This window comes from Eublepharis macularius, chromosome 5 (assembly GCF_028583425.1).
Source record: "Eublepharis macularius isolate TG4126 chromosome 5, MPM_Emac_v1.0, whole genome shotgun sequence".
Classification (NCBI taxonomy): Eukaryota; Metazoa; Chordata; class Lepidosauria; order Squamata; family Eublepharidae; genus Eublepharis; species Eublepharis macularius.
In genome coordinates this window covers 32,716,202-32,739,419 of record NC_072794.1, presented here as the reverse complement: position 1 = coordinate 32,739,419, position 23,218 = coordinate 32,716,202, and the positions used below count along the sequence as shown (strand labels likewise).

The 23,218-nt window shown below is 43.1% G+C and overlaps 1 protein-coding gene across 1 annotated transcript in view; it reads left to right on the top strand.

Moving 5' to 3' along the window:
• The window catches only part of NIBAN1 (niban apoptosis regulator 1), an 82,853-nt gene that overhangs the window by 55,375 nt on the left and 4,260 nt on the right, over positions 1–23,218 (top strand). The window contains exons 6-13 of the mRNA XM_054981330.1: positions 1,646–1,761; positions 5,906–6,010; positions 6,522–6,684; positions 11,160–11,347; positions 12,774–12,935; positions 14,876–14,986; positions 17,394–17,501; positions 20,933–21,044. Of these exons, the coding sequence (XP_054837305.1) occupies positions 1,646–1,761; positions 5,906–6,010; positions 6,522–6,684; positions 11,160–11,347; positions 12,774–12,935; positions 14,876–14,986; positions 17,394–17,501; positions 20,933–21,044 (1,065 nt within the window). The remainder of the gene's footprint in view (positions 1–1,645; positions 1,762–5,905; positions 6,011–6,521; positions 6,685–11,159; positions 11,348–12,773; positions 12,936–14,875; positions 14,987–17,393; positions 17,502–20,932; positions 21,045–23,218) is intronic.

Genomic DNA, 23,218 nt, shown 5'->3' with positions numbered 1-23,218 from the left:
CCCTTCTAAGTCAGTCAACGTCAGTGAGCTCAGAAGTGTATGAAACTCTTCTTAGGTATGGCAATGGAAGGGCGGTTTGACACTTGTCCAGTGTGGTGCCATTACCATCATTCATACGTAATTTGTGTTCTGACGTTCAAATGCTTGCCTGGATGTTGGGAGCAGGGACAGTGCATATGACCCTACCCTTCCTTCACTGAAATAACGCTAAGAAGTACGTTGCAGTCTTGTACTGTTAAGCTTGACAGGCAGCAGTTCTCAAAACACTATTATCTTGTTGCTTCGGCATGGGATTGAAAAGCCTCTTTCATACCTCTACCTGTTGTTGCTGTCTGTGGATTTGACTTGCTGCCGAACCAGACAGAAATAGTTCACCACTTTGCACCTTGTGTAGTCTTTTAATGGAAATGTTGCGATATTGCGGTGCCATGAGCTAAGTCAACAGAAATATGCAGCCACCTGCAATAGATGTCAATATGCATTAATTATTAATTTTATTTGGCCCTTAAATGGGCATTTAAGACTTGCGGTGCCGGCACTAGTATGCTGTCCAGCACTGGTGCAGAAATGGGGCTTGCAGGATTTGCTGCTTAGCTGTCTTGTCTGCACACACTGCAGTGTAACTGTGTTTTATGAGTACAGAACATGGGAAAGGGGTGGATAGAGAAGGCAGGTTCATTTGTGACGCTTAACTGGCTGCCCATCCTTCAAATTACAGCGCATTTTTTCCTGCATCTCTTCTGTTACTTGATGTTTAGACTTGCATTGCCTCTCGACATGGAGGTTCCACTTACCTATCATGGGTGATAGAAGGGGATTCGATGGTAGAGCTGAGATGAAATGGGTAAGAGGAGCTTTGGGTGGGGGGAGAAAAGGGAAGGTGTAATATGAATTCATAGGGTAGATGGGGTTTTTTAGAGGCACCCGCTACTACTGACTCCTTGGTGATATTTGTCATCAGAAATTAGATGCCACTTCCTTTCCTGTAGGAGCAGTTCAAGGAGGGAGAACGAATTCTCAGTTGCAAAAACATATTGATGTGAGAGCAACCCTACAACTACTGACTTGTGGTTACATTTTGGTTCTATCCAGATGTCAGCTTTTGCCCCATTCTACTCAGGGATACATGTTCAGCTGCTCAGGGATCAGTTGAACATGAAAACTCGCGACTCATTGTCCCACCACTGCAATAATTACAGCGTTGGTACCTTCATCTGGCCAAACCTTAGCATGAGCTGGAAGCTTTTATTGATTGGCCTCCTGGTGGTCAAAATAATTTTTACAGGTTCTCTTGCTTTGCTGAAATGTGGATCTCTCTAACAGCCCTGCCCTTCTGGTTGCAGCATTAAATACATACCTAGTGGTTACCTGCACTTGCAAAGTATTATACCGTTCAGTATTGTTACATTACTGTCTGTTAGTTTGTCAGTAGTTACAGATTATGAATTTTTCTCTGTTCTTCACCCCCTTCCTTTTATTGATTCTGTATCTCTGTTCCAGTACATTAAACTACCATGGAAGGATGATCACAGTGTGTGACCACTGAGTTAGAAATCTCAAGTGGAATCAAATTGAACACTGTTATCTAAAAAATATCAGCATCTGTTCCTCTGAACGAACCGTGCCCGTTCATTGTTTCTTTCAGATTTTTTCAAGCAAGCCTCATTTGAAGCACAAGCATTTTTAGAAGCCATCCAGTTTTTCCGTCAGGAGAAAGGCCATTATGGGACTTGGGAGATGGTAACTGGCAATGAAATTCAGGTACTTTCCTAATGATTTTTACATTGTAGCCTGATTAGTGGTGATGGACATCAAAGGGTAATGATGGAGAAAGGTTGGGAGCAATGTGGGACAAGAAAATGCACCACCACAAGTCTTTTTTGCACACCCTGTCCATCCGTCTGCCCACATGCCCCCTTCACTGCCCACCCATGCATCTACCTTCTTTTTCCTCCCAGACCCAGTTGCCACTGCTGGGCTCTTGAGAGAAGATACAGTGGATAACAACTCGGTTGTGACTCTGATTTTCCTCTCTGCTCCAGTTGGGGATGGAGAAAGACCCAACACAGCTTTGGCAGTGGGGAGAAACAGGAACCCTGGGCAAGGGCCTGGGAGGCCTTCGGGACCCAGGAACTAGATGTACTCTTATTGGCATGAGGGGGAAATGGATAGGAAAGCACTGTGGGAAAGTGTGCTGAAGGATATTCGATACAATTTGGTTCCTTTTCCCTGTCTCTATGGGATGTGCAGATCTTGTGAGATTCACTCTAGACAACCAGAAGCTGAGGAGGAGCACATTGAAGGAGCTGCATTTTGTAGACGGCTGTGGCTAGTCCTGGCACTCTTGCAGAGGAGAACTTCTAGGCCTGGGAGCTGGATTGTTGGCCAGGGAACCTGCTACAATTCTCTTATTATAAACACTTTCTGAGATCTCTTTCTAGGTTTCCTCCTGGCTGGAGTGGATGGGTGCTCACACTCCCTAGTTTCCATACATCACATAAAATGTTTCAGTACCTTTACCCTTTCCATCCCCCCTTGGCTGCCCTCCCTCCAAAACTCGTTTTATCAGCTCTTGGGCCTATAACCCACACAGGACTACATTTTCCAGCATGCTGCAGAGATCCTATATGACAGTTGCCAACTTTTCCTCTGAAATTCAAAACAAATGTTTTTAAAATCTTCTTTTGATGTGCCTTTTAATTTAATATATATGACAAAATGAAGGTGAAAAGAAAATCCACATCTTTCTATCCCCTTGGTAGTGCTGCACAAGACTGAATGTTCTTCAATTGAGTTTAAAAACAAAGACTTTTTAAAATCCTAAAATTCCTTACAAGAACTAACCTGTACACTTAGAAATATCACAGGTGCCATATAAGTAGTGGCTGCTTTGTGCGTAGTCCTCATCATTAATCTCATGTACAGGGATAACAGCACTAACCTGGATAGCCCTGGTGAGCCTGATCTCTTCAGATCTCAGAAGCTAAGCAGGGTCGGCCTTGCTTAGTAATTGGATGGGAGACCTCCATCGAAGACCAGGGTTGCAGAGGCAGGCAATGGCAAAGCACCTGTTGGTCTCTTGTCATGAAAACCCTGCCAGGGGTTGCCGTAAGTCAGGTATGACTTGAGAGCACTGTCCACCACAGAAATAACAACATTGACCTACTTTACAAAACATTTGATCCCATGGATCTGTTTCACTAGCAGTGGTGCTTTCTTCTGATGGAAGGATCCTTCCCCTGAAACAAGTCTTGCATCAGCGGAGGACTCGTTTGATCAGAAGAAACTGTCTGAACGGTGGAACAGATTCACAGGATCTAACTCAAAGTTGTTGTAAGGTCCACTGAGATAACATATGGGCAGTATATTTGAGCTCTTGAAATGCACTGTGTAAATGCTAATGTTCGTCACGCTACGAATATTAGAATGCCAGAATGATTTCATCAATGTTTGTTTTTGGCATTTTGCCATCAAATCACTGGCAAGTACAGTTGTAGCGAGACTGTTCCCCTCTAAGGGTCTGACACAGCCATTCTTCTGCTCCCATAGCCACACTTCTGTGTTTTGGGTCCAGTGATGGTACAAGGTACCTTGTAGAATCCTGCATCCTGAAGGTGTTATGACATGTCTCAGTGGACTAAGGATAAAAGTATAATTTGAAACTTTTGCACATTTCCATGTTGACCTGACTGTTTTACAATGACTCATTAGTTGTCTTGGCAGGCTCATAGCCCTTACCTCTCAAGGGAGCTATAATAACAGAGCATAGATGAATTTCATTATTATCTGCTTAGTAATGTAACTAGAGCAGGCGCCTATCGTATAGGTCAAGTATGTTTTTATCTTTGCTTTGACCAAGAATAAATTTTAGGCAGCGCTCTGGATTAAGAGAACAGTTTGCAGTGGTTTGCATGCAAATATTTCAGAAAGGTTTTCTTCAAAGTCTCAGGCTTGCACATAAAAGCTCCAGTCTTGCTGGACTGTCTTTTAACTTTTCCTGATCGCCTTTGGTACAGAGGCTGAAACTGTTCAGTCTATTTGACTGGAAACTGATGAGAATTGTTTTGAGAGAGTTGGAGACGGTAAATCTGATAAAGCAGATCTAATCGACTAGGCCAATAAATTTTCCTAACTGTAGATAATACTTACCACTGAGTGATCTGCTGAAGAATCGCTGGATGGTTATGTTTTTAAAGGATGCTTGGAAATGTTGTGGATGTCTACAGTTCACATGAGGGATGAGCTGCATCTGTTGGGCCTCGCCATTATTCCTTGAACACGGCACTTCCCTGTGGCTGTATGTGGCAAGGAAAGATCTTTAGTAGGCAGCAAGTTATTTTTCAGGAAGGCTTAGCCACCATACATGACAATGCTAAGAATCCAGAGTACACTGGTTGCTTCCGAACCTGCAAAATCCATGCTTATTTATTGACCTAGTCGGTTAGAAATTGACCTGCTGTATGTGGAACCTTGCTGGTTCTCTCATCAACTTCCCACCCTCCCCCTCCCCACAAGAAAAGTGGATTCACATGACCAGAAACCAGGTGGTTACATAGCACATTTTACAACTCTAATCCACCACACTGGAAATTCAGATTCTGAGTGGAAATCCCCTTTGTGTGGAATACTGTAGCAACCATAATTGCCGTACACACTAAGTTTTTCAAATGCAGCCTTCAAGTAGCAAAATAAATATCTGTAGCATTAGATTAACTTGAATTGTTTGTCTCTGACATATAGCTCATGCCTACAGGCGTATTCTTCATCTGATAAACTTCTATAATTAATAATATTTTAATACCTTTTTTTAATAGTTCTTTGATGTTGACTTTTTGTGCTACCACAGTTGGCTTTGTTGATTGTTTTGTTGTTTTTATATATTTTGTTTACTGCCTTGGAAGGCTTGTTTCCTTTGAATCGCTAGCAGAATTACGATTCTCCCTGCATTTATCAGTTCCACTTACAAAACAGACAGAAATGGGCAATTCATCCTCTTATTCCTCTTCACTGCAGCCCCTAAACCCATGTAGCTATGGATCCCTGTGTATTGCAGCCTCAGGAATACTTTTTGAGGGGCTTGAAGGGAAATGCAGGGAGTGAGAGGAATGCAAATACAGTGCAGTTGTTACTTCATAGGATATGAGCCAATGTAAAATAAACTGGTGGTTGCTGTGTCAGCTGATGATGGGCATGATGTAAAAAATCATTACAGATCACACACCACAAGAAGGGAGATACACAGCGTGGCACCATAGATTCAAATTGCCCTGGTCCACATCCATGCAAATAGCGCACGAGGCGTTGTTGGTGGAGCTAAAGGAGTCTTAGCCTATCAGGATGCGGCAGCAGGAAGGTGTGTGTTTCCCAGGGTCCACACCTTGGCAAGCATTGTCACCACAGCAACAGGAGGGCTGTGTAGGCTGGGATAAGTAAAGCAGGTGATAACCACCAACGAGTATGGAGCCAAAGGAGACCTGCCAGGTGGGCACCCAGTAGGCTTCCTACATGCCCGCTGGTGACTAGCAAACTCCCAGTGATTTGCCCCCATGCCTGCCGATCGCCAATGTCATCATGCTGACTGCAGGAGTGCTCCCATGCTTCATGGGGGGGGGGGGCGATTTTCTCCCCAAAGTCCCATGGCCAGCGCTATGACCTGGCAACCCTTGTGCCCAGAGCAGTTGGCTAGCACTGCTCACCCTCAAAATGAACACCTTAGTTAAGTAAGCCGTGATGTAGATCAAGCGTTTGAATACACTGAAATAAATAAACAAACTAGTTGAACTACACAGTTGTCTGTGTCCTTGTCTTATTGGGGTGCTGGGGCAAAAGTTCTACCCCCTCAGATAAACAGAGTTCAGCAATATGTTTTTGGAGCTAAAGAGCACATTGCATTGTCCCCTTGTAGATTCTCAGCAACCTTGTGATGGAGGAGCTCTTGCCTAGCCTCCAGAACATGCTGCTTCCAAAAATGAAAGGAAAGAGGAATGACAGAAAGAGGGCGTGGTTTGGGGTAAGTGCTGTTTTATGTGTGTGCCCGCCTCCCTAGTTTCCCAAGCAGTAGAAAGTTGTAGGGCAGCTTTTATAGGTGAGAATACTAAAGATTTATGATATTCGGGGTGGTAATAAGCTCTTTACAGTCGTGCATGCTGAATAGTGGGAAGTGAGCAGGCTTGCAGCTGGACAAGCAATACTAGTATTCAAACAGCATCGGTTCCCTAAACGCACCGGCACACCCTGGCAGCTCCCCAAGGCTATTTCTTGCCAGAAAGTTGCAAAACACAGATTCCCTCCCCCGCCCCCTGCCGCCTTTTGTGGCTATGTTCAAAACTGTTTCTTTCAGTCCCAAACCAGGCAATTGGGGTAGGAAAATAGTCTGGTGATTTGGTATAGACTCCAGCCGTCAATCAAGCACTTTCAGGTGCCAAGCTGCACCAAAGTGGTGTTCATGTTGCTTCTCCAGGGAGCATGCTTGCATACTCATTTGGTTATTGGCTGCATCCCCCTGCTTCCTGTCATTGCAGATACTGGAAGACACCTACCGGTTGGTCCAAGAGCAGGTTTCAGAAGGATTACATACCCTGAAAGAGGAATGCAGAGAAGTTACCAAGGGGCTTGAAGGAACTATTCGTTCAGACATGGATCAAATTGTGAACTCCAAGAATTTTTTAGCTGGGAAAATAAAAGGTACATAGAGCTTTGACTATGCAGAGGTGGATGCTATTGAGGGTGATCAGAGCTGCGTTACATGAAAGGGAACTTCCTTGCCGCCCACTGCAGCCTGCTGTACCATTTGAAATGGTGTCTCAGGGATTCAGTGGCCCCCCAGGAACGATGTAGGGTGTGAAGAGGTGGTATGTAGGGGGAGGGAATCAACAAAATCACAAAAGTGTAACGATATATAATCTTAAATAGCAGCAAATGGATTCCAGTGTGGAGTAAATTTTGCCCACTTTAATTTAAAATTATTATCTCTTAGCATACTGTTTCTAATTTTTAAAAGATAAGTATGGCAATGACCCCTCACAAGCCTTTCAGACGTTGTCACCCACCCCAAACCATCCTCCACAGATTTGGGGCTTCCCAGGCAGGTAAAGGCTGGGAGTTGACCCCACACCTCCTGTCTAGCCTCCACTATGGCAGGCAGAGAGCCTTGACCCCAAATCCTCACAGGGTCCCCTTTCTCCTCTTCCAGAGGCTCCAACAGGCAGGCAGTTCCCTGTTTGTACCTCCCTTCACCCAGCTACAGCCCAGGGCTACTGGGAAAAGGGAACTTAGAGCTCATCTTCCCTATATGTAGGCTGCCGCCATTTAAACTTGGCCCATTGGTCATGACTAGAGCGTTCGAGTCCTGTGTGTGTTTTATTTCCCCATAGCTAACAATTTCAAGCCAGCCCGGGTTAAACAAAAATAAGCATTATTTACAAGATGGAACATAGAAGTGAACAGATTTTAAACTAAGTTGAGCACCAATATAGTGGAGATTCTAGTTAAGTCTCATTTAGGATGGCCAGCTGCAATAGAGACTGGGGTTCTTGTGGCTTTAAAGATAAAGATAATAACATTAAAAACACTGAACTAATTAATAATGTATTGTCAAATACATTAAAGCATATTAATTGTGATTAAAGTTTAAACACAAAACATAACCTTGAAAATATGTTATGTTTGACTACAGCAGTAACCTCTTACATGGCACTCATGCTTCCTAGGGCCCACTAGCATGCTCCAGAACATGCTCTTTTCCAAAGCAAGGAGCTAGTCCCATCTTGCCTTCACCTCACTGGAGCAAAAGTCGTTTCAGAAGATCTTTGGGCCTGCAGGGAGAGCTTATTTAGAAATAGCTGCCCCCTTCATTCCACTGCATGGGCAGACCATGTCTCGGTTCTCTTCCGATTCTGCATCTACAAGAAATATTTATCTATTCTCTTCGTAATACTTTCTTCGTTGTGATGGATTTCGTGGGGGATAGCCACCATCCCAAGAGAATTTGGCCTCCCACCACTATTAGTCCTGCATGGTTGCCCTCTGTGGTAGACAGTGTCCCACCCACACTTTTCCTTGGCCCCTGCTCATTGGAGTGATGAGAGCAAAATGGGGCGGGGGAGAGTATGACACTATAGAGTTTGGGGCAATTCTTAGAGCAGTGCGCAACACCGTTTCCCCACTCTCCACGCCCATATATTCCTGCTGACAACCTTGCTCATCATACAATTTCCCACCTATTCCACTTCACTGAGGTTCCCAGCAGGATATTCAAAAAAGAAGACTTGGTTTGCAGGGATAGGATGTGGGCCCGAGTATAACCCAACCAAGCTTGGATTGATAACCAAGTAAAACTGACAGGTACACGGTGGTTTGCTTTTTAAAGTGAACAACAACAGAAAAACCCTCTCAGGTTTATAACATATCTCCACAGTCCTCTGCTGCAACTAAGTTACACACCATGCCCAGCAACGCCCTTCTGGTTCACTGTAACACCTCACTAACAAGGAAATTTAAAATCTGATACCTCTGCAGATGCTTCATTCAAACTCTCATTAGACTAACCTTTCTCTCTCAACCCTCCAAATCTAACTGACTAAACCTCCCCCTGCTAGAACTTAGCTTGTTCAGTGCCAGCTCATATTGACTCATTCAGAGCACTGTTCTTAAGAGCTGTGCTACAAGAGACGAATTACATGAGGAGGAGCATGTGAAGGGAGCCATAATGTTAGTCGGGAAGCTGTTTTAAAAGAGATCTGAAGGCTTTGTCAATTTCCCCTCTCTACAGAGCCTGATATCACTCCTCAGAGGGGAGATAAAACTGACAGAGACAAAGAGGAAATTAACAAACCCTCTGAACAAGGATCTCCCTGGCTCTGTAGAAAGCGGAAATTGACAAAGCCTTCTGATCTCTTTTAAAATTCAGCTTCCCGGCTAACATTGTGGCACCCTTCACGTTCTCCTCCTCGTATAATTAGTCTCTTGTAGCTTGGCTCTAAGTTGGCTGCTGTGTCTCTGGGGTACATTTTTGTTCCCTACCTGTCACATCTGTAGTTTCTTCCCTGTCTGAGAAGATAAAGAAAACCCTTTCTTTTGCTGTTTTCAGTAAACAGGACGCTTTCCCATTGTTGTCTGGTGAGTTGGAGACCCTCTGCATTGCATTTTTACCGCAAAATGCGAACATGCACTCATATACCAATTAGGATTTGGAGTCCAATAACTAGTTTGTGATGGGCATGGTTGCATCACTCCTGATAGTAAAATGGAGTGTGGCTTCACTCTTGAAGCTTCCCACAGGACCTGTTGCCTTGCCCTTCTTGGAACTGGAATACAGTTTCCATAGAGCTGCCTAGAAGTATCCTTTAGTTTAATAGCATCATCACATCAAGATTAGCAATATAAGGATACAATATGCTATTTATCTTGGGGTTTGCTTGGGAGCATGCTTTTTTTTTGGCGTTGATCTTTTATGAGTCACCACTTGGAAGACTGCAGAGTGTGCTTTTTCAAAAAATAGGGTTGATTCAGTAGAAGAATAATAGCTGCAGTTCTGTACTCTAATTTTAATCCAATAAAAATCGGTGGGAGTTGAGCAGTATTACAAGCATTATTTTGACCTGTTCTGTCTTCCATGTAGTTGTATAAATGTAGAAATAACATACTGATTTAAGAAACATAATGAATGCTGTTTTGGTTTCTAATTTCTTTTTGCTTCAAAAAAATTTTTAAAGGGTAATTTTCTTGCAGTATAAAGTTCCAGTTGAATTAACAAGCTACACGACATTAGTATTGCTATTGCCGTCTTTCCAGCAAGCTTTCAAGAATTACATTTATTAGATTGTTATTACAGAAACAACAGTACCAAAAAAAGTTATCACAAATGCTTTTCTGTCTTGAAAGAGTCAGTTTGAACAAAAACATTGTGATGTTATGTTACACTGGTATAAAATGTCCATCCTTGTAAGCGGACAGTTTGTGAAGGGAAGGTCTGTATGACACAGGCCACCTGGGAGTGTTAGAGCTAAGCATCCCTGTGCTCAGAGCTCTCCATGATGCGTTATGTTTCTCTCATAGGGTCCCCTTATCAGTGCAGAGCAGGCTTTACTTGCTTATTGTGAAATTTCATGCTCTTCCTTCATAAATTTGCTCAGGTAGCTCACAGTTTTTAACGTGGTGAAACAACAGTATTATGAAATTAGTCGCATAGAAACAGCCTTCTGACAGGCGAAAACAATAAACGGACTAGAATATGAACCGCTGTTGACACTGGCTGTTTCTTCATGGGATTTCCCTCCACAGGGAATAGCATGCACCTACATTTTTTGTGGAACATCTCTATGATGTGCTCATCCTGAGCATGGCTGGTGGGGCTCCCAGGGTTTTACATTGGGTCAAGTGAAAACCTTTGATTGGATTCAATGGAAGAAATGTCAGGCAGCTGTGGGCGGAATGGCTATGCTCCACTTGAAGCCAATATAGGGAGGAGGGCGCAGCTAAGCTTTGCCTTCAAAATGGAAGAACTGAGCTCTGCATCCCCCCTCCAGCCATTTAGGGCCTTTTTCTGTTCTCAGCTTATCTGTGGTGTAGCTGTAACCATGGCTGAGCTACAAAGGGGCCGGGGGGGGGGGGGGGGAGTGAAGTTGCTGAGCCACTGAGGGAGGGCCTGGCGTCACTGTTGGTGTGTCAGCACTAGTGTGCCAGCACAATTGAGGGAAAGAGCAAGGATGGTGGGAGCAGGGACAGCTGGGATCAGTGTGAGGACAGGGCATACGGATGCTTTTCCTGCTCGCTGCCACCCTTCTTGCTTCTGCTTCAGCAGCTGGGGCACCTTTTCATACCCCTATCAGGAAGCAGGTACTGTGACTCTTCCTACAGATACAGGAGTCATCAAGATCAAGGATTCAGTTTAGCTCCCATTGTGATAGTTGTCCCTGTGCATAATACTTTCCCCAGGTGAGCAAATGATGGTCATTCACTTCCATGGGGAAAAGGTAAAAGGCTGCACTGGAGATACTGTTGTGTCAGCAGTTATTTCACTTCATTCAGTAGAGCTAGAGGGAGCCAGTGTTCGCATCGCTGTACCTTTTTGCATATACCACCCTGGAATTCTGTTTCTTAGAGTAATGATAGAGTACCGTCCCTCTTGGTGATCTAACGCACATCTACCTGACCTGCAGAGAGTGTAGCTGACCCTGTCCAGAAATGCTGTGGCGAGAGCATCCAGCCTTTTCTAGCTTCCATACTGGAGGAACTCATGGGTCCAGTGAGTTCTGGATTTAGTGAAGTCCGTCTGCTTTTTGAAAAAGAAGTCAATGAGATCAGCCAGAACTTCCAAGCAACCAATGATAATGCAAAACTGGCAGAGGTAAGATGACTACATGAATTGTTTATATAGATTAAGTCTCCTTTGGTCAATAACATCTGGGGCATTTTTGCTTCTATCCTGATCATCTTCTGATTTCCACTTTGGACACCATACCTAATCATAGCCTTTCTATAGAAGCAGCCTCATACATCGTGACAAACTGTGATGGGCATGAATGTAGCTTGTTCACATATTCCTCTCCCTCCTTCCTTCACCCAGAGCCTGACACAAGCTACAATTTGCTGTGATGCCCAAGTGCAGGCAGCTGTGCAGACTTGCATTTCATTCCTCCCAAGAAGTTGGGACTTGCACACCTCAGTTTAATCCCAATTTAGAATTCCAGTTTGTGGGGAGGAAGAAAACTACGGTTTGAACAAGTGCCTGCAGTTAGATGTCATAGCAAGTCAAAGCTTGGTTCAAGGCTTCCCAAACCAGAACCCTGCAGTTGCATTTTGCTCATGAATAGTGGAGGGGGAGGAGAGTATATAAGCCTGTCAAATAGCTGTGCTCGTGCCCACTGTGGACAAACAAGGGTTTTCTCATGATGTCTGAATGTATTTCCCAGTCCCAGTCTTTGAAAAGAGAGTAAAAGTAATCTGTCTCACAGGTTGGATTTATGTGTGATACGGCATAAAAATATGGCTTGACCTGAAGTTTAGGTTACCATTGCAGATAAACTATGTTGTGGCCGTCTGTCTGTCTGCAGCCCATGGGATGGATCCCACAGAAGATTTTTGCATGACAGCAGTCCTTGCAGAAGTGCCAAAACTATTCTTCACTTGTGCTAAGCGAAAGCAATTATATCATTACTGTCATGCCCAAAGCATCGGACGAAGTATTTCTTCTGATACTGTTTGAAAAAACAAACACAATAAAATTATGTTAATAATTGCTGTACATTCCATTGCTCCATATGCATATGGATCCAATCCAATGTCTTTACTTTAAAAAGCACAGAAACTGCTTGAAGTTTGCAAGAAGAACTTTGGATGAAGTTTGCATGAAGAAGGTGTCATTCAAAAGGCTGAAACCTGACTGGCTCACCATCTTATTGCTTACTGGGAGGCTGCCCACTTGTCTTTATGACATCAGAACAACTAAGCTATTGGCAGTTCAACTGATAATGCTTTGGCCTGGCAAACCTCTTGATGACTTCAGAGCAAATCAGTCACTTTGGGTGACACTAACAGCTGAATAATCTACATTTGATGCTGCTGTTGTCCTCCCCAAAAGCCAAATCTAGTCTTCCTTCTATTTCGCCAGCTGTCACTTAGCTATCTTTCTTCACCAATTGATTTCCAAGTTCCCAAGCCTAGGATCCCACTTGTAATTAATGTGCTTCAGGTCACAAAAGCTTTTCACACAGCGGCTGTAAAAAAGACACTCATGAAAATGTCTCTTATTTGCAAACCTGTCTTTCTGCCAGAATGTGGATCTTCTGATGAGCTTACCGTACAACTCTGTGAAAATGGAGCCTTGCTACCTGAAAGTAAATCTCCTGCAAGAAGAGCTCCAGGATCTCAAGAGCCGCTTCAAATTCTACCACATGGACTTGATTATTCAGAGGACGCAAAACCTCATGCAGGAGGTACAGTCAAATTCACGTTTACTCTGATGGTTAGCCCAGGTTTGGTCTTTCTTTACATTCAGAATAGCTACATAACAAAATAAATGCTCCTTTTAACCTGTTTTCAACCCCAAAAGCAACTTCCAAAGGCCACCACTCTGTGGAGGAAAGGGGTGTGTGTGTGTGTGGAGGGAGTGCTGCTTAACTTTTCCCCCTTTAAAGTCATTCACCTTGAAATTGCCCCCTCCTTAGATATTTTTCTCCTGTGATACAGCCTTGTACAATTTCTCATTCAGGTGAAAAAGTAGGTTTCTTTCCCTCCCTCCTTCCCTCTCTGTGTTTGTGTGTGTGATTTTGAGCTAAAAAACAACCAAGGGCTTAGTAAGCAGCCTGTCCACACCCAGCTTTCTACTCATGCTGGCGGCCTACTCGAGCTAATTCTGACTATTCCTTGGATAGCTTTCTGTGCTGCCCTAAGCAAAGTTACATCCTTCCAAGTCCATTGATTTCATTGGGTTTAGAAGGGTATACATCTTCTTGGCCCCGGCCTGGACAGCCCAGGCTATCTCATCAGATCTCAGAAGCTAAGCAGGGTCAGCCCTGGTTTAGTACTTGGATGGGAGACCACCAAGGAAGTCCAGGGTTGCTAGGCAGAGGCAGGCAGAGGCAAGCCACCTCTGAATGTCTCTTTCCTTGCAGACTATGGGGTCATAACTTGCCTGTGACTTGATGGCATTTCCCACCAACTCTGCTTGGGATGATGCTCTCAAATTACTAATGTAAGGGCAGTCCAGATGCATCATGGGCCGTTTCCACACTACTTACCTTCATCCAGAACGCCGCGGAACATTGCAAAAAACCCGCGGAAGATAGCCTCTCGCGCGAATTTTGTGCGACATCGCGCACAACTTGCGCAAGAAGACGCTATCTTCCGTGGTTTTTTCGCTGTGTTCTGCAGTGTTTTGGATGAAGGTAAGTAGTGTGGAAACAGCCCTGATCTCATGAGTAGTTTAATTCATGTTGAGATTGCTAGACAATCTACACAGGGAATCTTGATTTCTAAAAAGGAAAAAAAAACCTGCCGAATCTGAATAATCATTGAATCAGTAAAGAGCCAAGCTAGCACTGTGAACCATACAAGAATACAGACCTAGAGGATACGGTTTGTGATCCAGACCTCCTGAAATAAGTTTAGTTGCTGGAGCAGGAAATGCAGCAAGCAGAAAACGTTGACCAGAGCAAGGGCACGTGAATACAAGATGCTGCCTTATACAGAGATGGACTACTGGTCTGTCAGTTTAATTTTGTTTACTCTGACTGGCATTAGTTCACCAGGACCACTAGTCATATTTCACCTGCTACCTGTTCCTTTAAACAGGAGATTGAACATGGGACTTTCTGCCTGCTTTAGTAGGAAGCCATGGGCCCTTATTTAAGCTGCCTTGTACGGAGTCAGATCCTTGATCTATCAACGTTGGTATTGTCTACTCTGACTGGCAGCATCTCAGGTCATTCACATGGACTGGAGATGCCAGGAATTGAACTTGGGACCTTCTGCGTGCAAAGCAGGTGCTCTGCCCTGCACCATGGCCCCATCCCTAGGTGCAAAGCTATTTATTCTAGGCCATCCAATCCAAAGGCTTTATTTTGGTTGCTAATTGCAGGGATGCTGTTGCATGTTCCATCTGTCCCTTAGCAAGTCCCGGAGTACAGACAGTCATTGAGATAGATTCCCACTCATACATAACATTCCCGGTTTGAGCCCTGGGAGTTTCTGCCAAACCATACCAGAAAGATCAAGGTGCACATTTCCATGTGTTACCAAGAATGCCTTTTAAGTACATTTACCTGTATTTTGTACGTTAAAAAGCACATGATTTAGATGGGTGTAATAATATTAATTTTGGCAAGAGTAGGCATCTATAAATATGATAATCTATTTTTCAATATTTCCTTTCTAGCTTATGGAAAATGCAGTATATACCTTTGAGCAACTGCTCAGCTTAAGCCATCAAAAAGACATGGCCAAAACGGCAACAGCCATTGAAAAAGTCAAACTTCGTGTCCTAAAGGTATGCCATTATCTGCCTCTCATTTGCACGAAAAGGTTTGTAATGTCCACTTAAAACCAAGCAAAGATGTTTTACATACACACTCATTTGCATTTATTAGTATTAGGTGTTTTGATTTTGAAAAATGTCTTACAGTAATTGTAGCTTAGAAGCAAAAGAGGACAACAGAACTCATACGCATTTCTTAGTTGTGTAGGCGAGAGAATTCAAGCAGGTGCAGTTCTCCCCCATTCTGCCTTACAGCCTGCAGGGATTTTTGTACACAGCTGTTCAAGACACAGGAGCTCTGCTGTCCACCTTTGTACCTGACACTCTATTGTAGACATTTTGTACATGTCAGGAGGAGTATCTGCTGTGGTGGTTCATCTGAATGAGACACTGTAATCTGATGCCATCAATGGGCACAACTTGTACTGGTCAAAAATAATTCCTGTAAACCTTTAACTGAAGATTTTCTGTTGGCTTGTTTTAAATGCTGTGTCATCAGCTATCAAGAGGGTTCTTCTGTACAGTATGATCCCAAATGTACTTTAAAACTACTACTTGATATGGTAGAATGAATCCAACTTCTGCAGACACAGAACATGTTGGTTACTTGCGTGGATTCAAATTGCTCCCTGATAAACCTAGGAGTTGGAAAATCTAGGGAGCAGTTTCTAGTTAAGTTGTTAATTCCCTTTCATTGAGTTGTACAAATACATTGATAAACACATTATGTGTATGTAGAGAACTGGAGAGAATCATCCTCAGTACACAGTAATGACAGACGTTATTAATGGATGACCTAAAAAGTCTGAGGGTGCGTATATTTATTTGAGTGGCAAAGTTGCTGTAGAAGTGTACACGTGGCATGGTGTACAGATACACAACTTCCTGTTCACAGTTAAGCTGTCCAGAAACCAGTTCTGCCTGTTTGCAGCGGAAGCTGACTTTGCACCGTGTTAATTGACCGGTGCATTCAGTGTGACAGCTCATCTCCCCTCCCTCTCCAAAGTGGTTATGCAGCTCTTTTAAAAAAGATTTTCCTTTTTAAAAAAGTAATAAATGAGCATGGGATAAATAAACATTTATTTGAAAATATAGAAGGCAGGCTACGAGCAAATGACTGATAGCAGCATTCAGATTGCTGATATCTGTGAAGACAGGGAAACTGGGCTCAGTCTGTGGGCAAAAAAGCTACCACAAGTCATGCACAAAAAGTATGCCTGCAGCTGCATGCATAATGAGTCATACGATGAAAACTCCAAGGCTGTTCACTGATGAGACTTGAATTCAGATCTCTGCATCATTAGAACTTTGCTACATAGTCCCGCACAAATGTATATAACAAAGTCTTAATGTAGTAAAGAGTCCAATAGCACCTTTAAGACTAACCAACTTTATTGTAGCATAAGCTTTCAAGAGCCAAAGCTCTCTTCGTCAGATGCATCTGACGAAGAGCGCGGTGGTTCTCGAAAGTTTATGCTACAATAAAGTTGGTTAGTCTTAAAGGTGCTACTGGACTCTACTATTTTGCAACTACAGTCTAACATGGCTAACTCCTCTGGATCTAAAGTCTTAATAGCAGCTTTTTCTCAAATACTTTGGATCGAGCCCTCTATGAGCAGGTCAGTGGCACGTGTGTGTATGGAGAGGTAAGGTGCTGAACTCCTTTCTCTGTTGGCTGTAAATCATCTCTTCAAACTCCTTTCCCCTGGTGGGTGTCAGTTAAACCCTTAAAGTGGGAAAAGTAGCTTTATGAAGATGATTGGGAGTGACAAAAATGGCTGGCTGAGGAAGGGCTAAATACTCTTTCCTTGTCTGTTCTTCTTTAGTCATAATGAGTTCAGCCTGAAACCACTTTTCTTCAGGGAAAAAAAAAGCATGCCACGTTACAGGCTATCTTACACACATTGCAGTGGCCGCTGGTAGCTGTGTTCTAATTGTTTAGAAGTTTATATGCTGCTTCACTCAGACTGGGTCCCCCCTGAAACTGCTTTTTTTCTCAGAAAAAGTACCCATCAGAGCTACATTTCTGTGCATTTACCTGTAATGCTTCCTGCATCCTAATAGAATAGAAACTCATGATTTCTGGATATTACTCTGAACAGTGCCACAGTGTTATATGAATAATAATGCTTAGTGTGTTCTAAGATCCAAGTACATAGAATGTGTTTCTCTTTCAAGGATACATGTCTAGTTTCAGTCTGCCATAAATGTGAGGAGACTGATTAAAGAAGGAAAGACCTCTTTGGGGGCCAATGCCCACGTATTTCTGATAACAATTTTTGCAAAGTCCTTCTAGAGACAGAAACAAATGTGAAGAAAGCAGCCCCATTAGTGCTTCTGTCCACTGGAAATTGGCAAAGGGTCACAGGCACTTTTAAAATTTTCTGCTGACTTTATTCCTTGTTTCTTTCATCCACAGCAATATGACTATGACAGCAGCACTGTCCGGAAAAAGATATTTCAAGATGCTTTGATCCAAATCTCTTTGCCTACACTGCAGCGGACATTGGCCTCAACTTGCAAACCGGTAGGTAGCTGCTGTGCTGAAGGGGAGTCAAAAGGAGAAGAAAGCTTTGCTCAGTGAAATGCTGGTGGTGTTGCATTATCCTGATCTTTTTAAGGACTGCTGAAATTCAGAGGCAATTGAAGTAGGGACGTTGTGCAGTGCTGCCTTATGCAGTTTGTGAATTCTGGAAGGGGTTTATGAAACTTCGGCCATAGTGGTTTCTGACACTTGGAGCTTTGGGAATTCTAGGATGTGGTTTCTCAAATGCAGCTCCCCTTTTCTTTACAAGCTAATAAAGCAAGTCAATGCCATGCCTTTTCTCGGGTGACCTGCGAAGAAGCTACAGTCACAGCAGTGATTGGGGTGCGGAGACACTCCCTTGTCCTAGCCCCAGGTGGCAACAGAACAGAGGCCAGGCAATTATCTCTCCACGCCACTACAACTTTTCTCAGTTGCCTCTTTACAGAGCTTTTCTATGCTCTGCAAACTCAGCTAAATACCAGTTTGAGATACTTATTTTTTAAAAAATCACACCCTACTTTTCTTCCCATGCTGTAGGACTCCAAGCAGCTTACCTAAATTCAGCATGTTTGAAATGCATAAAGATACATAGAACTTTCTTAACATTCAGCCCCTCTGTTACCCTGTGACAAAGCTGTCTCTTAATGGGGGATCACCAGAAATATATTTAAATTGTTTGGCTTCACTAATGTTGCAAACCTCTCCTTCCCCCAGTGGAATCTGCCAAGTCTTCAAATAAAAGTTTTCAAAGACAAAGATTGTTGGGGGAGAGGAACTTTGCAGTTCCACTGAGGGGGGTAGGGAGACTAAAGGCTTGTGCCCCTAAACTACGTTAGAAAAATGCTTCTAACCAAATTTTGCTCGTGTTTTCAGCCACAGTAGTTCATCAGCTAAGGTATTAACTCCAACTCTTTGTTTAAAAAAAAAACATCATCACAGCAATCTGAGAACCAGTTTGGTGTAGTGATTAAGAGCATGAGACCCTAATCTGGAGAGCCGGGTTGGATTCCCCACTCCTCCAGTTGAAGCCAGCTGGGTGACCTTGGGTCAGTCACAGCTTCTAGGAGCTCTCTCAGCCCTACCTACCTCATAGGGTGATTGTTGTGGGGATAATAATGACATACTTTGTAAACTGCTCTGAGTGGGTGTTCAGTTGTCCTGAAGGGTGGTATATAAATCGACTGTTGTTGTTGTTATCATCATCATCATCAAGCGGCTCTTTTAAAATGACAGTTCCCAAGTAAAATTGTGTCACCTGACACTTAAAGAAAAGGCGTCACTTGTAGTTTAGCTCAGAGTTGCTATATGAGTTCATATGAGTGGAGATAGTCCCTCAGATATGAGAGTCCAAGGTCATGAAGAGCTTTAAAGGTTAATACCAGTACCTTCAGTTGAATGCGGAAGCAAATGGTTATCCAGTGTAAAGACTTCAAACTCAGAGTAATGTTCATAGAGTGCTTAAACCCTAATAAGAAGTGTGCTGCTGCATTCTGTGCTATTTGAAGTTTCCACATTGTCTTTAAGGGCAGCCCCACATAAAGCACATTACAATACTCCAGTCTCATGGTTGCCATAGCACAAGTTATTGTAGCCAGGTGTCATAGTTAAATCACAGCATGTATTTCTTCAGCCACTTGACTAGAGCTTCTAAGCATTGGCCTAACAGAAAGATTGCTGCTTCTGGGGGCTTATTTAATGCGATTCACAATCACATGTCATCAGCTACTGATGACAGCCCACTCCAAAGTTGATCTTAGCCAGTAGTCTCACATAGATGTTAAGCAACACAGGTGATAGCACAGATGCCTATGGAACTCCACTTTAGAGTTCCCAAGCTGCAGATGCAGAATTGACGATAATTGCTTTCTGCATTTAGTTTGATGAAAATGACTGAAACCAGTTAAGCGCTGTCCCCTCTCATGTCAACTCTGTGTTCCAAGTATCTTAACAGAATTGCACAATCAGCCAAACCAAAAACTGCTGACAGAATAAAACTTAAGAGGGAGCTGTTGCCCTTGTCAATGTGAAGGTAGAGCTCACCCACCAGAGCAAGTAAATCCATCTTTGTGCCATAACCTGGCTTGAAACCAGATTAAAAGAGTCGAGGACAGGCATGTCACTCAGGAAACCCTGGAGTTACTGTGCAACCACAAACTCAAGTACTTCCCACTGACATGGATTAGTCTTTGACTCGGGACTTCTGGGGCCAGCGCCTGGCTGTGTACAGCCCTGGGAATCACAGGATTCTACTTTATTGACTAGGTGAACTCATCAGGAGGGGCTCTGTTGCTATGGAAACGCTGGTGGCAGTTGCAGAGAAACCATTTTTGTTCATTACTTGAGGTTTGACTTGAGTCAAATACAGCTCTTCTCTCAAGAGGAAGACACAAAGATAAAAGAAGATACCAAGATAGGATAAAGAAATGTTAAGACAATCAGATTAGGGTTGCCTTTTATTTTGTCTATACCCTTATAATTTTGTCATCTGGGATCTAAACCCTTAAGACTATGTTCCTGTGTCTCTTACCTACCTCTGTATTGTCCCTTCTTGAAATGGCCCCACATTGCCGACTTTTTCTGCTCATTACATTTGATTGATTGCCAGGTTTGCTTGGTGAGTGGCCTTGGGAGAAGGGACCAAGGAAGTGTGTGGTGATGCCCCTGTAGCTGCTTCAGCTGTATGGCCTATGTGGAGGGAGCCAAGGGAATCTTGATTATTTCAAGGGGGTGTCCAAAGAGGCCCTCTCAAGTTAAACTGAATCCTTGGTGACTGCAGCAGTACCTTACCAGCCCTGAAACTTGGAGTCATGGACAGGGAAGTTTAGAGGGTGCTTGGCAAAGCCCTTCCCTTCAGCCTGTGCCAACCCTTCTGAGGTGCAGTGCTGTGCCCAGGCTCCATCCTTGGAGCAGGCTATGTCCGGAAAGGGCAGATTTTAAACTAGTCAACAGTTGGCCAAAATCTTCTTATCTAACACAGGTTTCTTCTTTTTTTTAACCTCCACTGTCAGATTTAGACCGATTGGTGAATTTCTTGCTGCCCTGCATGCAACTGCACTGCAGACTTGCTTAATGTCTTCTACATGCACCCTACTGCTTCCCATGAGATTTCTTTTTATTTATAGCGAGGTTAAAATACACTCACTCTTGAGTTTGCAGGTCTAATGAGATGAAACACTAGGAATTCCATGTACAGAACCCTCCGCTCGTTTAGCAGGTCCACAGGAGCCAATGTCTGTCTGTTGGGAAAACTGTACATGCAGCATACATTATTGTACATACAGCATACGTAAATTTTTCAAGTGGGGCAAATGGCAGCTTTCTGGGGCTGTTCTGAATTGGCTGGAAACTGCCCCCCTATCTAGTTAGGACCTCAGTAAATTTGATTGAACAAGGCCCTCTTGTTCATCCTCTTGTTGTATCTTGTTACATAGGAACTTCAGAAATACGAACAGTTCATCTTTGCTGATCATACCAGTGTGATACAAGTTGAAAATGTCTATGAAGAGATTTTACTTGAAACTCTGTTTGCTGATACCTTAAAAGGTAAAATTTGCTTCTGGTTTACTTATTTGCTATCCCACTTTTCAACCACAAAGTTCTCAAAGCAGGGCCGTTTCCACACGTCTCTCCCTCCCGAAAAATAGCGCAAAACTTACAGAACGACGCGCCTTCATGGCGCAATTTTCCATCATGACTTTGCTTCGTGGTGCATTTTCTGACATCATGCCATGAAGCAAAGTCATGTTGGGAAATCGTGCCATGAAGGCGCATCTTTCTGTAAGTTTTGCACTATTTTTCGGGAGGGGGAAAAGACGTGGAAACGGCCCAGGTTACAGCATTTTTTAAAAAAAACTCTGTTCCATTCCTCTCCCCAATAGATTGTGCCCCCATTTCTGAGAAATGCTGTTGTCCCTCCTTCCCTGGACAATAAGTCTTAGAAGTTTTCCACATGAGTTGTTTTTCGTCAGTTCTGGTCCCATACTGCATTGGTTTATCCCCAATTTCCACATGCATTGTTTTGTCTTTAGTTTTCAATTTTTGTTTGTGTTTTCCCAGTTTATTTTTCCTGGTTGTCTTGAGAATATTTTTATCCTGATCTTTTTCTGGAAGCTGATTTTGAGTCAATGTTTTTGTCTCTCATGTAATGTTTGTTTTGATTTTATTTGTCCCACCCACTTTCACCCACTTCCAGCCCACTTTTCACTGACTGGACATTTGCCGTCGTAGAACCACTCCTTTCTCCCACTCCTTGTTTTATTTCAATCTTTTTTAAAAAAAATCATCAATTTCATATTGCTATATTGACGTACCATTGTAAGAATAGGTGCACCAGGTTCTCTGAATTCCCAACTTCCATTTTTTAAAAAGTAACTCTCTACCCCCTTCCATTGTGGAGATAGACCTTTTCCCTTATATTTCCACAAAGGAAGGGGCTAGATACCTACTTTTTAAAAAAGATGAGAATTCAGAGAGTCTGTTGCATCTGTTATTACAATGGTAGGTTGATATATCAGTGTGAAATTGATTTTTAAAAAAAAAATTGGAAAAGCTGTGGTAGCCCAGGGGAGGTGGTGGTGGTCACTTTTGGCACCAGAAAAAAGCAGCAGGGCTTGAAAAACACATAGCTGCTGCTGCTCTGGTCTCCATCCCAACAGAGATCAGTTTGTCCTACTAGGGCCAGCCTCTATCTCTTGGCTCTGGGTCAGCCTAGGCAGGGCTCACTGTTTTTGGACAATTGTAGGAGGGTCTTAAGTATGGGTGGTGGAGCTGCTCTCCTTTTAAGCTGCCCCCTGCAAAGGCTGGCAGTGTTTTTTTTAAAAAAAATTTAATGTTTAAAAAAATATTTATTAAATATTTATTTATTAAAAATAAATTTAAAATATTTATTAAATATTTTTTAAAAATTTAAAAATATTGCTGTATCGATATAAGCATGTGTAAAAAATAAAAGGGGGGAGTGCTGTGCCATCACCAATGATGCTGCCAATGATGACAGCTTCTTCACTTGAAAATCCTAATTATTTAAGATACATGAACCATCTCCACTACTGTAAAAATTCAAAAGGAGGGCAAACATCCAGAAGAACCAAACCAATTTCAATGCTTGTGGATTAACTGCTAAGAAAATCAGAAATCGGTCGCGGGTGCAGAGAAGCTCTTTGTCTCCCAAGGGCTGAGCAAGAAGGGAATTGGTGCTGCTTTGCCTCTAATGGTAGAATAACACCAATAATAATGCCAATAATGGTAGAATGGCAGTTGCTCAGGTTATGATCTTTCTAGGTCCTCCTCCCAGGACGAGAGTAGGGTTGTCAACTTGCACGTGGGGCCTGGAGATCTGGAATTACAACTGATCTCCAGACAACAGTTTGGGGAAATTGGCAGCTTTGGAGGGTGGACTCTGTGGCATCTGTTTCATTGTGTTTGGGGTGTATTAATTCAAGCAGAAAAATCAAAACGCTTTGGAAGGGGACGAGGAATATCAGGCTGCCCAGATCATACTCTTATCACCCAGCAAAGCCATGCCCTCTTCCCTCACTCTTTCCAGTATCCTTGACCTGCTGTTACCAAAATCAAGGGGGGATTTTATTTTTCCCCGGCTGATCTTTTCCTCTATCACAATTTCCCTCAAGAATTAGGCCAGCAGCTAAGGTGTATCTAAATCTTGTGCGGGTCAAGAATGGGACTTAGGGATAGAAGCTGTAGAAAGGAGTAGGCCA